The sequence below is a fragment of the Lutjanus erythropterus genome, chromosome 6 (genome assembly GCF_056507025.1).
Source record: "Lutjanus erythropterus isolate fLutEry1 chromosome 6, fLutEry1.hap2, whole genome shotgun sequence".
NCBI lineage: Eukaryota > Metazoa > Chordata > Actinopteri > Lutjaniformes > Lutjanidae > Lutjanus > Lutjanus erythropterus.
Window position 1 is genome coordinate 3,864,941 of NC_139322.1, and position 18,836 is coordinate 3,883,776.

Sequence of the window (18,836 nt, forward strand, 5' to 3'; positions counted from 1 at the left end):
TACTCTGAATATTCAGTGGGCTGCATATCCAGGAAGTAAACCTGGCTGCTAAACAAGCTAGCTAGTTGTCACAATACCAGAATGTAATACTGGTATGAAAATGATACCCAATATCTCTTTCTTTTTTTTTTAAAGAACAACCTGCACAGTGCTGGTACAGAGAAAGTAACTGAACACCGTCTGGTTTTGCTGCAAGCCAAATTTCAGGTCTGAACTGAACTGAGGTCTTGAATGGTCACTTAGATCATCTGTTTAAATGCTTCGGTATAACCAAATGTTAGAATTGTATTAAAAAAAAAACAAATCAAAACAAAACATAAAGTGGTACTGAAAATGTATTGATACTTCAGTTACACTAGATGAGTCGTATGGAGGCATTTTATTTATTTATTTTTCCCGTTGTTTTTTCCATTTGAAACTTTTCACTTTTATTGTTTGGGAGATTCTGCAATGCTTTTTTCCCTGTGAAACTCCAGCAGTGTTTTGTGGACTAAAAAACTAAACATGACCTTCAGTCAGCATGAGGATGAGTAGATAATGACTGAATTTTCATTTTTGGGTGAACTATCCCATTAAATGTGAATATTTTGTGGTTTCTTTACTCTCTCTGACAGTAAACTAAATATTTTTGAGACAAAACTGGACAAAACAAAACATTTCATACAGTTTTGATTGGTCAAATTCTCTATGCTGATCAATCGATTAATGATTACATCCTGACTCCAAACCTGCTGCAGTGTTTATTTTTTCGTCCGTACGCAGATGAAATGTTTGGATGTTAGTTCAAATTGTAGTCAGAGCTCAATTATGATCTACTCATAAAAGTACAAGCACCCAAAACTACTACTTAATTACAGCAACTTGAGTGTTTGTAATTAAGTTACATCCCTGTAACTGAGTAATATTATACTAATGTAACACTACTTGTACTTGAGTACATATTTTCAGTACTCTCTCCACTACAGGCAGTTAGTTACTGTACTGGACAAAGTATTTTGAAGTAATCCTCTGTATGTATATGAGTATAACGGTTCTGGGAAGCACTTCCACCATGTACAGCTTCGCCACGCGAGCCTCTCCCTTCTCCACGCACGTGCATTTCATCACATTCGCGCACTGTCGTACGCATGCGCGCTGGTTGTAGTGTCATCACCCATCCAGAAGTTGTCCAGTCTGTGGTACCCTGAGCTGCTGCCTGCTGAATCAACGTGGAGCCATCGTCAGGAGCGAGGACTCTCACACACGCCGACGTGAAGCGAGCCTCCGAGCGGACATCCAAGCCGCCGAACAGCCGCGGTGAGTGAGCGAACGAACGAACGAGTTAGCGGCGGACTGAGCGCCTTCAGCGCGGCAGTGTGTCGAAACAAAGAGGCTGGCGCTGAATAAAACGGCTCTTCATTTCTCCCTTTGCATTTGAACTTGGGCTGAGTGAGCGGCTGAGTGGTAAATTAGCTCCTCCGTTAGCTTTAATGTGAGGTCTAGTTACTGCTATTTCCCTTCATTACGACAGGACGCACATGATTGAAATAACCCGTTTTATAGGGCAGTTTTGAGCGACGTAAGTTTCATTGACAATGGCGTGATGCTGCTGGCGCTATTTTTACATTCACACGGTGAAGTCAGCGAGGTTGTCCCCTGTCCCCCGCTGTCCTCCTGTTTAACAGCCCGGCGCTCCAGGTCTGTCAGTCAGGGTCGGCATTGAGCCAAGCCGCCGGTAAGTTGACAGACACGGAGAGAAGAGGAGATGCTCTTCAGCTTTAGCTTTGATTTGCTCTCGGAGCAGCAGGCCTCTAATGTGTTATCTATTCTACGCAGAGCTGAATGAGTTTCACATGCTTTGAGGGTCAGAGCTCAATGGGAACATCACACGACAGCCACACGAGCTGACTCCCATGTAGCCCCCATTGTCCCAAAACGGCCAGAGCTGCTTGTTGTCTATTAATAACTGTGTAACCAGGCCTTATTCTCTAATTGTGGTGCAGAAAGTGACTGTCTGCTTTGTCATTTTCCACGTTGTAGAGGCAGGGCGACATGAATGTCCTTGAAAGTGGGGATGCCACTTTTTTTAAATGGCTGATTTTGCCCCCATCACTTTTTAAAGGGGCAGTTCACCCCCCCCCCCCCCAAATCAAAAGTTTTGGAGATATCAGGTAGAGCGCTCAAAGCAACGACATTTCATGTAGGAACTAGTTTCTTTCCGGTAGAAAACAAAGTAATTAATTTACCTCAGAAAGAAAATAGTTCCTATGTGAAACTGCTCACAACAAGGTCTGTGGATTATCTTGAGTAACCAGGTCGTGATTTTTGGAAAGAGACAGTGGTTTCGAATTTTTTGGTGCGAAGTTATACATCTCTATGGCCGATATTTCCAAAACTCAGGAACTCACACCAGCGCAATCTAGATGGCTGAATAACACTATCAGCCAAAGGAAAAACCTTCCATTGAGTCATGTCTGGTCGAACTTGACTCATTAACTCACTTACTGTTTCTCAAATGATTAAGTATGCGGCATCAAAACAGAAAGGAAGTCTGGCTTAACTTCTCACCTGTAGTGCTGTTTCTCCATCTAGATTTTTCTGGTGCCAACTGCAGAGTTTTGGAGATATTGGCTGTAGAGATGTCTGCCTTCTCTGTAATGAGGATGTAATGAGACTAAATGGCGGTCACCTTGTGGTGCCCAAAGCACCAAAATTACATCTGAAAAATTCAAAACTAGTGTCTCTTTCTAGAAATCGTTACTCAAGATGATCCACACACCTTGATGTGAGCAGTTTCATGCAGGAGCTACTTTGTTTCCACTAGAAACTACAAATCGAATGTCACTTAATCTCATTATTCTGGAGAGAAGGCAGACAGCCTATATCTCCAAAACGCTGCAACTCAGACCAAAACTATTTAGATGGACAAATAGCACTTCTGGCCAGAAGAAAAGTATGTATTTTTGATTTTGGGGTGAACTGTCCCCTTAAAATGTTATGACATATAACTAAGCAACATTACCAGACATGTTGAGAATTGTTTATCTGCAAAATAAGAAAACAGCCTACAGTGAGTCATGATTGGTTGAACTTGACTCATGAACTCTTGCAATCTTTATTTTTCTAATGTTAATCCTATTGCAAGGAATTTTTTTATTTTGTTGATTTTGGAGTCCCCTGTGGACAAAAGCAGCACTGTTTCCACAGAAATAATCACAAAACATGACACCAAACATAAAGAAAAATCTCCTCCTGCTTCATTTTAACCGACTAACGTACTACTCGTTGCAGTTTTTGCCAGAGAAAACGTAAACACAGAGGAGATTCTGAGCTGTTGGCAGGGATTAAGAATGTAGAAAAAGTCAGTCTTCTTACAGATGGTCTCGTTTGCTTATGTAGGTCATATAGAGGCATCAATATTAAATTGAGACTGTCTCGTAGCCAGTTAAAAACTCCTTGTAGTAGCTTTAAAGTATGCAGCATCATAATGACAAGGACGCTTAAACTTAAAGGGACAGTTCACCCCAAAAACAAAAACTACATATTTCTATCAGCTGTAGTTTTATGTAGGAACTACTTTTTTCTACTGGAAAGAAATGCATTGTTCCATGAAACTTGTCACTTTTATCTTCAGGAACCATGTCATGATTTTTGAAGAGGGACATTACATTTGAGTCTTTCTCTGCAACTCATGCCAAAACCATCTAGATGGAAAAACAGCACCACAGATATGTGGGAAAATATGTAGTTGGTTTGTTTTTGGGCGATCTGTCCCTTTAACACTTAAAGATAAGGTTGATTTATTATTTTCAGCTAGTATTTTTAACATTATTCATTCAGTTGTTTCTATTTTGTGATGTTTTATATATTTTAGGGCAGTGATATTGTGCATAACTGACATACACCGGTGTAGGGCTGCCACTAATGATTATTTTCATCATCGATCAATTAATAATCAATCAGTCATTGCAGGTCTATACTGGTGCATATCAGCTGTAGACTACAGGTGCTACAGTAGATATGATATTTGTATTCTCGTATTGATTTACATAGTTCTTGTTTTGCATTTTATGCAGAGTATTTTCTTATAGGCTTTGCCCTTTTGAGGCGCCATTATGTAATCTTTTTCCTGCCAGAGTTATCTACTTTGACCTCATTTCGTTCCCCCCAGTACATTGCCTAGAATTGCGTATGTTGCAGACTGTTGACTGTCTGTCCCCACCACTTTTCAACACAAAATGACGCCCTTGACTTGTAGAAGAACAAGTACAAGACCTGGTTTCATGCAGGTATTCAGCCTGCTGAAGTTCCCTCTGGTCAGTGCATGAATGCACATGATCCAAGGCTGATGTCCCCTGAACTCTGACCTCTCTGGAGGACTGACAGTTGGATATTTCCCTCTGGGTGTCAGTAAAACCTTATTTGTAGATGATCGAATCAATGTGCCAAGTCAGTTGGTGGACCTTTTATGTTTTGTAGAGTTTCAGATCTGAGCATATTATGTAATAGAAAATGAGGGTCCAGTCACTTCTCAAAAACTAACCTATCCAGGACATGTTCTGACACTCAAGCTTGGCTGTGGGCAGAAAATGTACTCAGAGGTCTTCATTGTTTTGACTTGCTGCTGACAGGATTACAACTCATGAGTATTTGTCATAGTTGATTAACCTGCCTTTTATTGTCATGTTTGATCGTGTTTGAGGATTGTGAGAAATGCTCATCACAGTTTCCTAGAGCCCAAAGTGATGTCTTCAAATTACTTCTGTTGTCCAGCAAACAGCCCAAAACCCAAAGACTCTTCATTTACTATCATAAAATCACCAAGAAAAACAGCATTTCACATTTAAGAGCTGCAACCAGCACGTTTGATATTTTTGCTTGAAAAATCACTGAAACAATCGATTATCAAAATATTTGGCAAGATATGCCAAGAAAGGTTCAAATGCTTCTTGACACAAGTGGACCTTCACCAATCCTGACTTGCTGCTTTGCTAGCCAAGTAGTATTTGGGCGATTGTTGGCAGGTATCCGTAAATCTGTAAAATGTGGGCTGAAGTGTAAACTGTGCTATCTGGAATTCTTGAGCAGAAAAACAGGTGTTTAATTAAAGATTTAGATCACATGATCAGTATGTTGAACACAAGCGCATCAGTGAATGAGCGCAGAGGTGGTTTGTGGATTTTTGAACAAATGTAAGAGATGCCTCATAAAATTTAGGTAAGAATGAGGAGTGTTGGTTTTGCCTGGGGCTCAGAGTAAGGGACAGTAAGGAGTTTTGTCAGTGGTGGTGTGTTACTGCTCCTTCTGACTCTAAGTGTGTGTGAAAAGAAGCGTGGTACTGATTAGGAGGGAAAACGCCACAAGTAGAAGCAGATGTGGGGGAGCTTATGTCTAAAGTTGTTAGTCTCAACCTGCGCTGGGCCTCATTCATTCATTCATTCATTCATTCACATGCTTTTAAATCCCAAACCTTACCAGCCACTAGAGGTGCAAAGGTGCACAAAATTCACAGATCAGATTTTGTAAACATTTCATCGTGGCTCATTGTCCATAATGTAACAGTTAAGGCACATAAACACTGACATATTGTCAACAAGAACAAATGAATAACCAATGTCAGTAATGCTCCATCATAATGCTACGACCTGTTAAAAACTTCTGAACAACTTGTGATTTAATATATTAGTATTAGTGATCCACTTCATACTGTGGGGGGATGCTGCTGCAGCAATGGCGTCTCTACTTCTGGTACTTCCCAGATTCGCCTCGGTTTGAGGAATAAGAAAGAGCCCTCAAATCATAGTTTTTGCCTGGCTAAATTGGATGTATAAACACCTGTTCTGTATGTTGAGGGGAAGGGCCGGTTTACAGGATTGTAGGAATAAGGAACACTATGTTAGGAATAGCTGAATGCAGTTCTCTTCAGACTCATTTCTGTTGCAGAAAAACACAAAACTAAGATGAAATCTGTGCAACTCGGTGTCGTTGAGCGGGTTTCTTCATGTGTGAATGTACATGTCAGGCACAGCTGCACATGTTTGAGCAAGCAAGCGTATTTGACTGTATGTACATGCCACTGGATTACAACAGTGTGAGAGAGGGATGTATGGAGTGGTATTAACATTAGTCCATGCCTGTGAGGTTTAAAAGGTCATTAGTGCTAAGCTGGAAGGTATTACACAGCCATTTAACTGTGGAGAGCAAATGTGTAATGCTCAGTAATAGGACTTAAATTGTATAAGTGGTCTTCTTTGAGGGGTTAAGCTAAACATAAACAGAGCGAGTGTGCAAAACAAGTTTAAAGTTGTGTTCTCTAATTATTCCTCATGTATTATGCATTTGTGTCTATTAGAGTTTAGGCAAAATTTCACAGAGTCACGATGACTCTGTAAAATTATGCTTATTCATGGAAGGGATGAAAAGTGCCCCCTCCTCTTTTCTTCCTTCCCTTCCCGCTCATCGCAGGGTTTCTAAGAGTGGCTTCAGTATCCTGCCTTTCATTTGCACTACTTTGAGAACTTGGGAAATCCAGCCGATCAGACACACACAGACAAAGCGTCTTTAATCACTGTAGTGACAGTATTTACTCTGGAGTTGAACCCTGTAATAATTCAGAGTCGGTTATCCCACAAACAGTATGCACTACAAAATAAGACTTGGGCACATTTATATTTGTTGTTGAATTTGTCACGTCATCTCCTGAAACATTTAAAAAAAAAATGGACTTCAGGTAACTCTGGCCGCTCAGCACACTTTGCTAAAGGGAGCGTTTGTTGCTGCAGAATGAATGGCCTCATTGAAAACTCCTCCAGGAGTTGTCCTGCTTTGACGGCGCCCACACACACACAAACAGACCTACATACACACACACACACACACACACACCTAACTGGGCGCAGAGCAGTGGGACCTCAGGGGAGATGGCAACTTAAATCCATTCCCACCGTTGAAGCTTGCTTCACATTAAAGGGACAGTCCACCTCAAAAAAAATTTTTTTCCTCTCACCTGTAGTGCTTTTTAGCCATCTGTTCTGTTTTGGTGTGAGTTGCAGAGTATTGGAGAGATCGGCTGTAGAGCTGTCTGTCTTCTCGCCAGTATAACGGAACTAGATGCCACTAGACTAATGGCACTCCAAGCAGCAAAAATACATTTGAAAAACTCAACAGCAGTATCTCTTTCCAGAAATCATGAGCATTGATTTTGGGATGAAAGTTAGTTTTCCTAAAATTGTATAAAATAAAAGCAATATATCACCTTGCAGTGTTGCAGTATATCGCAATATATTGAATTATAACCTCTGTATCATGTTATGTTGTTGTTGTTTTTGAAGGTCTTTCCTTCATACAGGATACGGATACAGTTTAGACAGTCAGTGAAAACTGTGTCTAGAAGAGACAGTAGGATAATATTAGCCATAACAACAGTTGATCAAATTTGGCACCATAGACGAAAAATAAATTCAATAAATATTCTCGTCTTTGTTTTGAATGTCACCTCGCCTTTATAATTTCCTGGGAAGCATAAGTTTATCTTGTCCTGTGAATGCTGCTAAATTTGGCTACACTTAGATATATCTGGTAGCGGCCTTCTGTTCCCCCCCCTTCACTCCTCACCCCCCACCCCCCAAGTAACTGAGAAGGGTGGGGCATGCAGACTTGGACCTTGGACGACCTCTCTATTCCCAAGTTCATAGGCAACTCCTGGACAGTCACTTTCTGTCAAGGTTGCAGGTTGGTCAAACCTGAGAATATGGAGCTTTTTTCACCTTTTTTGGCATGAAAATTATTTGAAATGGAATGATTATATAAAATAAATAGTTGCAGTTTATTTTACTGTACATTAACTATGTGATTAATTGACTAATTGTTTAAGCTCTACACCACATCCCTGAACTACAGTTTATGCCAAACTCAATACTAAAGCAGTAGAACTTCTGCTACTATTAGAGCCTCCCACTCACATTCCCTCCTCCAGCACTCATTCACATCCTTTATTCTGTCCTCCTCTATTGTTTTGTTAAGATATTCTTGCTTTCCCAGTGACTCTGAACCAACATCTTTGTCGTCAGTGAAGGAGGAGAGACTGATTGGACTGAAGTCACTGTTATTTCTCAACGCTTTACATGCCGGGCAATAAAAAAAAAAAAGGCACTTCAGTTTGCAGCATGAGTGAAACACGAGCCGTCACCAGCATTTACAGACATTAAAACCAGGGGGTTAAATATGTAATTACAGTTCTGTGAGGTCTGGGTGACCGCCAGGTGTAATATGAAGGCATTACCGCAGCTGAAACATGCCCATATAGAAGGTCAAGGGGAAATATAGAGGGACATTGGAGCAACAATCTGAGCTTTGAGAGGGGTGAGAGCGTCACTAATCATGGGCTAACTGCAGGGGCTAAGGGGGGTGGTGGTGGTGTGTGACTGGGTTTGAATGCATTTTTGGAATTTGTGAGGGGTTGTGTTCAAGCTGTTGCTCCTTAAGTTGGACTATTGGAGGGTTATTTGGTTGCACTGACATGTGGAAAGTAGACAGATATATTTTTAATCTAACTGACACCAGTTTGATGGACAGGTCACATGAAAACCTTTGTGTAAACTTTTATAAGGTCATTGCTCTCAGCAGCAGTTTGTCATGAATGATACAGGGACACATTATGATCCATTCAGTCCAGGTTTTGGGCGTTTGAGAAACATTAATTAACATCATTCCAGTATCATAACTTGAGTTATGACACAATTACAATCATTTTCTTCCTGATCTCTCATTCAGACATTCTGTTGCACCAGATGCAATGAGGGCCTGTAAAAGAATTACACCCTAAAGTGAGCTAAATGCCTGTAAGGGTGTGTTTGTGTGTTTGTCCTATTTCCCCCGTGTGACCTAAAAAGAGGCTACATGAACGCATGATCACGCCACTGAGCCAGCAGTGTAGTCGCTGCTACTCTGTACTGTAGGCACAGAACGTACATTGTTTGTTAGCCATAATGTAGAGAGGAACTTAAATGTTAATGTGTAATCCAGCATCCTGTTTGATTTGTGTTATCTCCATTTAATGAACGGCAGTGTGTATCTATCTGCATAACAGTGTGGAAAATATATAGGCTGAGTAACAAGTTGTGTTGTCAGTAAAGCTGCAACCAATAATTATTTTCATAATTGATTTAATGCAGGTTAATTGATGGATCTATAAAATGTAAAAAAAAAATGTTATAAATGTCATTTTGTCTGACAACTCTTCAAAATCCTGAGATATTTAGTTTGCTTTCATGTATGAGAAACTTTAGCAACTAGAGTTACAAATTTGTGCATTTTCCTTAACCAATAGTCGAAAACTCTAACAATCAATTAATCATTAATAATTAATAAGACACATTTCTTTTTCTCATATTAAGTTGAAGTTTCAGGATTCACCAAATGGCCCCGCCAGAGAAAACAATGTCAAATGAGGCGCAATTACTATCATTTCTAGACTATTGATTGATCATTAATTAATACATTTTAATTGTATATATTCTTAATTGTGATTAATTATTAATATCCCTGATAGTGATACTGTTATTGACACTACTCACCATAATATGATGCAAAAAGTAAAAACGTAAAAAGATTCAACGGGTTATAAGTTAATTAGTTAATTTGTTGCCTGAGTTCTTGCATTTAGCTACATTTTTGTTAAATTTAGTAAAGTGAGTACTTTTGAATGTGTTGCCCTGTCAATTGTTTATGTAATATTACATAAATACAGATAGCAGTATTGTTTGTGCAGCATCTTATCGATATTTCAGTACTGACCAGTCAGGAAGTGGTACTGGTTTAGTACCAGTTCTCAATACTCATCTCTATTAATTATTATTCTGCCAATTAACTCATCAGCCAATTATTTTATCTACAGTTGTTAGTATTTGCTGGTTGATAAATGAACCATTGGGGTAACTCTGGGCAAGAGAATGAACTAAAATCTAAAAATTACCACTGCAAAAGGTACATATTGTATTCAAGTGAATGCGGTCTGGCCTTGACCTGAGTGATTCATGTCCAAACTAAAGGAGGACTCATTACGGTGTTACTCCTGTAGTCATCACATTCCTCCTCAGTACAGGAAGGCCGTGCCGCTGCAGGGGTCAGGACCCGATCCTCTGCATACTGCTGGTTGGGCCAGCACCGGCGTACCTCCAGGTCCCCGCTGCGGGACTTGTTTTTGTCCGTAGATGTAGTCTGAAGAGTTTTATCAGGAGCAGATTAAGTTATGTAAATATTTTTTCCCTTTTAAATTGTTGCTTCAGTGGAACAGAACAAAGGTTTAGTGACAGCAGCGGGAGAGAGAAATAGATGAGTGTTTGCACAAGCATGTGAGAGTATGCATGCCTGTGTGTTAGTCGGGTCACTGGAGGAAGGACTATGTGGCAAACAACTCTGTGAGGAACATGAGCAGTCCAGTAAGTCTTTGCCAGTGTCACTCTTCTGGCCCCTTGATGACCCGTCACTACAGTAATCCACTCTCTTCTAAGGTTATAATAAATTAAAGGCCAAGGCCATGGTGACATTTGGCTGGCCGATAGATAAAATGAGGTTTCTGGACTGGGTTCAGTGCTTAGTGACTGTTGAAAGTTTTGTGTCTTCTTAAACTGTCTCGGCTCGCTAACCATCAACAGTGTCATCCTCTGCTAAATATATACCGATATACACAAAACCGTGCGCACACACCACACACTCATAAGCTGTTTTCAGGTATGCACTCTAAACTATGTCCTGAGAATCAGGTCAGGACTTCAACTGCAAGTAATTATTAGTTTCATAATCAATTAATCCGCTGATTATTTTTGTGACTAAAGGAGGAATATATAGCGACTGCATTTGCAAAAATGAGTACAGCAGTCCAAATAGTAAATTTGAGAATAGGTTGAAATCCTATTAAATGTACAATCTATGTTTGAAGTTCTTTCTGAAAATGCGCAGTCTGGACTTAAGTGACTGCCTGTCTCACTGCCTACCAAACTGCATTAATGTTTTGCTCAACAGTTATAATCATCTACTCCTTCTAAAAGATTATTAATGATTTCTTACGACTCATAAACAGACATTTACTCATTCAGCAGACATTCTGCATTAATTTAAACTCAAATTAACACAAAACAGGCAGCAAAAACAGTTATTCTTGCTCTCACTTAAAATTGCTTCCTTTGTCCAACCAACAGTCTAAAACTCTTCATTTACTATCATAAATTATACATAAATTATATATAAATTCAGTCAACCAATTGATTGTTCAACTAATTGATGCAGCTGTTGTCGAGACATCATCTAAATTTGCTCTTTCACATGTGTTTGTTCTCTATTTAAACCAGCATTTAGGGCTCTTGAACTGACAGGGTTAAGTGTGCAGAAATTTGCGTTCACACATACAGCTCATCCAGGTAGTGTCTAGACAACTGCAGAGTTACAGTCCATGTGTGAAAGTGGCTGTAATCTGTGTGGATTTCCGTGGCGGTGCTTTGAGGAGTCACAGGATCCAGCCAGGCGTACTGTACACCGAAGACTCATAAGTCGACGTTATTTTACGACTGATCTGGTTCAGGCTGAGGTCTGTGCTGCACAAAGTGTGGTAACTGACACCATAAGAAGAGAGGAAGTGGAACACAGCGCTGGGTGTGCTGCTCACTATTTGGTTTCTGACGTCAGTTGTTTGACTGTTTGTTGGTCCCAAGTGCTACACACGTCTGCATTTGTTGACTGTAGTTAGACGTCTGTGGCTTGGATTACAGGGTCACAGGGTCACACAAAATAAACGACAGAGAAACTGTCTCTGTCATATAATCCTAAATAAAAAAAAGAAGGAAGATCAGCTTTTAGTTGGTTTTAAAAAAAGGGGGAAATAATTAATGCTGCACTTGATGAAAAGTCATGGTAAAAACTGTAATGAGTGTATAGCTGTTTTGCTATATACTGAGTGCAGTTAACTCACTTTTCAGTTTTCTGGATTGAAGCCTCCAAGTCTAGAAGTGAATCACATTTATCTTTTCCACTGTTGCAGCAATCATTTAGTCATGATGAATGTTTCACATTTCATTATGATTGTGCAGTCTGCAGTAGTTCATTGTGAGTTTCACATGCTCCTCATGTGTCTGTGGATTAGTGTGTGTGTGCAGAAGAGATTATGTCTAGCTATATAACGTTTTAAGGTATGGCTGTCAAAGAATGTTCTAAATTCAATTATATAATCAAACTGTTTAAAAAAAACAGACATTTGATTGTCTGAATTAATGCTTGAGGAATCGTGGCAAGAGGCACATCTGCAGCTGACTGGAAATCTGATGCAGAGACAGTTCAGATATATTTATCTGATCATAACCACCATGAAACTAAACAGAAGAAGAAAGGTCATATTTTATGGTGAAAATGTTTTCCCCTGCTCTGTGTTTTATGATGTGCAGATAACTTCAATCTTGTTGCTAAAGTAGCTAACCGTGCCTCAAACATTAGCAAATTAGCCGACTCTGCCCAGACTGGGAGCTCGCAGCGTTGCTCGCGTAAGACCTTTGGACCGCTTTAATGTTAGAATGGTGGTGCTTGTCACAAGTCATATGTGCTGTGCAGACGTGGCGCGGCCGTAACACAGCACAGCTGTAAGGCGACACAGCTGTGGCTGTTGGACTCTGCTGTGATGAGGGTCATGGTGAAGCTGAAGTTAGCTGGGCAAAATTAAGCAGGAGGTGAGGTGGGTATATTTTGTCTCCTGGATGTGAAACGTGAAACTTCCTAGCAGGAGTTTTTTGTTTTCATAGGCTGATTCTTCAAGAACTTTACTTAATGTATTCCAGTATTAGACAGAACAACAGATAGTACAAGTTAGACAGGCAATAATGCAGAGGCAGCTGAGAGAGGAAGAGGAAGAGGAAGAGGAGAGGCAAGAACAACCACAGGACACAAGCTGTCCTAATATTTTATTAAATGCAATCCAACACCTGCTGTACAACCATGCACAAATATTTGTCTAAAGCTCTCGTCTAAGCCCTCAGCAGACATGCTAAATATCTCCTGGCAGCACAAAATAAAACTCACACACTTCATCACCACTGGAAAAATTCCTCTGGGAAACATGGTGTCATGCAGCAATGTAGCAGCAAGGCAGCAGGGGCTGTTTGGAGAACTTTTCATGATTAAATTTGTGACTTAAGAATCAGCTTTGGGCTGGAAAGGATACAAATATAAACTGGGGAATTCACTGAGAAACAAGCCTTTTGTTTCCACTCACATTCCCATAAATACCATTTAACCTGCATGTTGGTTTGACATGTTGGCTCGGGTAAGTCTGTGGTGTGACTTGTGTGTGGTAAGTCTGTGGGAGTTACCACATTAATGTTTCAGCTGCACTTCAAGACTGCAGAAGCCCAGGAGGAAGAGTAATGGGTAAAGATAGAGCCTGAAGACCTTCCAGTTGGACTGATGGGTGCCAACATGTGGGATATTTAATCTAATGAGCTTAGCAGAGGGGTTATCTTACTACATACTCTTAAACAGGACTGCCCAATGGCCATGAGCCAACATTCCTGAAAAGAGGCCATCAGGGCAGCACTGTCCAGTTTTACTCACAATAATATAATTTAACCTTACAATAGGGCTGTTAAAGTGACATTCAGTTATTTCCTCTAAACAAACATCTGCTTTTGCAAATTATGCCCACAGGAGGGCAAACCAGAAAAATCATAGATTACAGAAATACGCCAATTCGCGTTGCCATGAATTGCCGCTCTTGGTCAAAGCATGGATTCAAATTGCAGAGCACAAGTCTCGCTGCGATCAGCGAGACATCAGCATCGTCCTGTTTACTTTCTGTCAGCATCCAAGCATAGTACATCATGATTTTAAATGTGAAACTGTTAGTAGAAGTCCCTTAACATACATCCTCTGAATATTTCTTCGTCGCCTCCCTGTTAAAATGTCGCTGCTGTTAATTTTACACCATGTGTCATGTAACCGTCTGCTTTTATACTTTATGTTTGCTTTAACAACCATGTGTGAGTGGAGTGTATGGAGTCTATTAAATAGGGTGGAAATTAGAGTTTAAAAATATAAAATATGCCACCATTATGTGTCTGTTTCAGGATTATGATGGAATAAAATATTGAAATATTAATAAGACAGGATTTTGCTATTTATTTTAGGTAATTTCACTGTTTTAGTAATCAAATAAAAAAAATGCAAATAATAGCAACGGTGTCACTGAGTGCAGGTCAGAGTATGCAAACTAATTTTCATGGTGTACAGGAAAGAACTGAAACTGCCTGGAAGGAAGAAAATAACTGAAAGTTCAGCACTAACAGACGATGACCTTAGACATGCAAAACTACTGTCGTCCTCTTTAACACATCTGTTTCATCTCACTGTTTTGACTGTTTGACCAGTTTTTTATAAGGTGAAACAAATATACTAAAATGTTAGATAGCAGTCAAGTGTGTTTTTTATTTGTATCTATAAGAAATACATTTAGGTCTACTTATGTTTGTCACGTTTAAACCAGCACACTTGCCGTGTTAGTTGAATTCAAACATTGTTCTTTGTGCTGAAGGGGCAGTAAATAAAAGAGGGAGAAAGACGTGAAAACTGTCAGCAGCTGTCAGGACCCTGTGTGACCTCAGACGAGTTAACCAGTTACTGTGACAGGCTGTTAGTGAGTAATGATTGGTCGAGCGTGGTTGTTTACAGCGTGTTCTTGGCTTAATGCCATGTAAAGGGAACACCTGATCTGGCTGTTCATTAGTTATTACAAGGCTAATCCTCTGTCAGCATTTTAGGACATGCAGTTATTGAGTTTGTCAAGATACACGACAAACAAAATCTTTTTTGGTCTCTCTGTCTTTGCTTACATGATAGCATCGCTCAGCTTTTCTTCCAGTATAGTATCACTGTGCAGCATTATTATGACGTGCCCGTGTGGTTTGTAGATGTGCATCCTGGAGGCCATGTAAGGTAAATGGCTCAAACAGTAGCAGAGCTGATGTCAGAGCCGGCCATAAATAGCTCAGTTATGTGCGGCCTAAATGGAAAAGAGGACATTTAGATGGATGCGTTCATGGAAGAAGCCCAGGGGTTTCCAGCTGTTTTGGTAACTATGACTAAAATATTGAAAAAAATGTTAGCAGTTAGTTCAGCATTATGCATACTGTGTTACAGTTTGGTTACCGGCTGGTTGGAGGAGCAGGAGGCTGAGCTGTCAGTCCTGGTGTTTGTTATTTTTTCATGCCCGCTGCCATTTATTTTTAGTGAATTCTGCACAAATTAAATGTTATTTCCAGGCAGCCAAGTTTGAATAGCGTGACAGGGTTTGTTCAATTCTTTTCACTTCAATAAAAAAACTGGTTCGTCTGGCTCATTTGAGTGTCAGTCAACAACAGCAGGTATTTTGTTACCTGGCACAGTTACAGGGAAATTGCATGGTTCTTCAGAAGAGAAATAGTGAGTGTGTTAGTGAGCTACAATTGTGAGTACAGGTGAAGCTTAAACGAGAATTCAGCTTGCGGAAAATTAATCAGTAAGTGAACCTCAGTTCATTTTTGATTTCCAAGGGGTGTTATCAACGTGTGGAGCAGAGTGGAGTTTAGCTGTTCCACACAAATTATACCATATACCCCGGTACTGCACAAGTCTAGCACAGACCAAAATGCTGCAATTGGACAGATTTACAACCAATCAGAGCAACAAATGGCGTGGCAGTGCTTGGTCCATTTCTAAGCATGACAAAATGGCAGTCTCCTAGTCGAGATTTTTCTGTAAAGAGTCCACTCAAATAGGAGAAATAGGCAGTGACATAAGAATCTTGATCCATCTTGATCCAGTTTGACAGTTCTGGGGGCTTGGTGTGGCTGGGCGGACCTGCTGACTGGACGCAATTGGATAGACCTTCAACCAATCAGAGTAGTGAAATGTGTGGCATCTGACTTTTCAAATCTGGAACGGTGATGCTGTTATGGTGACAGCTCTCTGTGGATCTCACCTCACTGCCCAGTGGGCAGTTACAGTTTGAGTATTTCTTTTCACACATAGCTCTTCGCTATCTTCAGGATATATCTATGAAGTAAATTTACATACAGCAGCAACACAAACATGCATAAAACAGCAAACAGGATCACAGAGCAGCACCTGTTCCTAACCTATCTCATGCTGTAATATGAACTTCCACAAAAGTGACATGAAAACACAGTTACCGCCATCAGACTTACTGTCATTAGTTTGTGTTGAATGAGGCTTAATATTCACACAGTTTCTCTTTACTGTCCCTCAGTACTATAACATTATTCCCAGATCGCCCCAGCCACATTATCTGTGCAGCATGCTAATGCCAAGTTCAACAGGTTAACCTTCAAAATAAACGGTAAAGCAACATAAAACATGGCAAAACTTGTAGCTTCCAAGGTTGAAGTCGGGTCACGAACAGCTGGTATTGATCCATCCTTGAGCTTGAACCATTACAGCATCGATTAGTCCATTTACCATGTTTAACAACTCTAGTATCAATCTAACTATTTCTTGTATCAGTACCTAAACTCAAAAAAAGTCAAAAGACTGTGGAAAATGTCCATCACATGTCATCTTCAAATGTCTTGTTTTGTCTGACCAACAGTCTGAAAACCCAAAGATATTCAGTTAACCATCACATGAGACAAAGAAAAGCAGCACATCCTCCCAATTTAGAAACAGGAACTAGACATTTTAAAGGCCCTGGCCCTGCTTGTTTACTCTTCAGTGTGTGTTAAACAGTCATATTGTAATTATTTTAACAGAAATTGCAACGGCGATATGCAATACGGTTAGTGGGAATGATCATTTTTGCATTACAAACCATATTAAATTGTGATGATGTGACACTTTTTAGGGTCTGTACCAAACCAACATGTTTGCTTTCATCTGGAGAACAAAACTTGTTGGACAGGGCATCTCTGCAGCACTACAGTACTTCATTGTAAAGCTGCTTTCTTACACATTTTTCCTTTATCAAATAATTGAAGACTCTGCGATTTGGATATTGCACTTGGCCATATTGTGAGCTTGTTAATATTTCCTTGAATTATGCAGCCCTACTTTAAAGCAAACACATTTTTCTAAACAGGTAAAGGTCAAGTTTGTACTAAAAACTGACATTTCAAATAGTGAAGTGGCCTTGTAAGTATTCTTCCTGCAGCCAATACAATAAGAAGATATGCTGTATTTTGATATGATGACAAAGGCAAATGTTTGCAGTGGTTAAAATGGTAAAATACTTTTTTAATAATAATCTTAATAGTGAAGTAGGATTCACCAGCTCTGAACAAGGGAAAAGGGGGAAAATAAACATCACAACACCAAAGTTCTCATGGTCTAATCTTTGTGTTTTGGTGATTTGTAAGATAAATAAGCCAAATATTTGTCCACTGCTGGTATGTTGGCATGCAGCCCGGCACAGACGCTTTTTCTTACCATGACAGCACTTGAGTTAAGAAATTACTACAAACATACATTTTTTTGTCATGTTTCTGTGTGTATCTTTTGCACCACTGCACTTCTGTCCTCCCTCCCTCTCACATTACTCATCCCTCTTTCTAAGTATTTCATCTTACAGCTGAGAAAAAATTAGATAAAAATGCTAGGATAAAATATGTGCTTGTCTCTTTCACCTTCTCTCACCATGTATGTAGATTTTTACCGGCTCTTTGCTCTGTTCCTCCCACAGGTTTTGAGTCCTGAACCCAGTGCACCTGCTCCAGGTTTTTGTTCTCCTCTGAGCCCAGCTGTCCTCCAGCAGCAGCACTCGACTTCTACTTCTTCTTCGTCTTCTTCCTCCTCCTCGTGAGCAGACATGCCTCCAGCGCTGGGTGGGCCTCAAGGGTACACCCCCCCTGAAGGTGGCTGGGGTTGGGCGGTAGTGGTGGGGGCCTTCATCTCCATCGGCTTCTCCTACGCTTTCCCCAAGTCCATCACTGTGTTCTTCAAAGAGATCGAGGTCATCTTCGATGCCACAGCCAGCCAGGTGTCCTGGATCTCCTCCATCATGCTGGCTGTCATGTATGCTGGAGGTCAGTGGTTTGTGTGTATTTGAATGTGTGCTATTTTGGTCCATATTACGGAAAACACTTGTCTTTTTTGTCACTGACCGACCTGTACAATACTGGTTTGAGCCAATCAGACGTTCCACTAACTTAATAATCTGAGCATGCAAGCTTCTGGGTGCTCATCATAGCTATATTATAATTTGACCAGTTCTTTTCACATGTAACTGTATCGTCATCTTCAGGATATGTCTATCAAATGAACTGACATACAGCAGCAACACAAATATACACACACCAGTGAATAGGATCAACAAAGCTAATGCTAACCCAGCTCGTGCTGCAGTATAAACTTTCACAAGCAACATGAAAACACAGTTATCCGCATGAAACTTACTACTGTCATTATTTAGTTTGCGTTAAAAGAGGCTTAACGTTCCCACAGTTTCTCTTGACTGTCCCTCAATATTACAACATATTACAACAACGAGGGGACATTAGCAACCGTAACTGGGGTTGTCAAGCTTTCCATTTCTTTACATGTTGAAGGTGTGCAGGAGGCTCTGAGAGGAGCGATACTCAGCATTCAGTGTGCCTGGACGGTGGCATCTTTTTTTTATAGTCTCTCAAAAATCAAATCAAAACACAAGAACACACATGTGGTGAATGGATTAAACTCCGTCTTTATCTGCTCTAACATAAGCTGTGAACGTTAGCATGTTGGCAAGTAATGCTAACTCACTGCCTGCAGTAACCTCCAGCCAAACTTGTTAGATACTCCTGCATCTGCATTTGTTCTGTGGGGGTTTGAGGAGGAGGATGTGGGCCGATGCA

General features: G+C 40.3%; 1 protein-coding gene across 1 annotated transcript in view; it reads left to right on the forward strand.

Annotated features, from left to right (window-relative positions):
• The first annotated feature begins 1,231 nt into the window (after positions 1–1,231).
• LOC146324677 (monocarboxylate transporter 1-like) overlaps positions 1,232–18,836 on the forward strand; it is a 31,342-nt gene continuing 13,737 nt past the window's right edge. The window contains exons 1-2 of the mRNA XM_084720282.1: positions 1,232–1,296; positions 17,687–18,029. Of these exons, the coding sequence (XP_084576408.1) occupies positions 17,813–18,029 (217 nt within the window). The 5' untranslated portion in view covers positions 1,232–1,296; positions 17,687–17,812. The remainder of the gene's footprint in view (positions 1,297–17,686; positions 18,030–18,836) is intronic.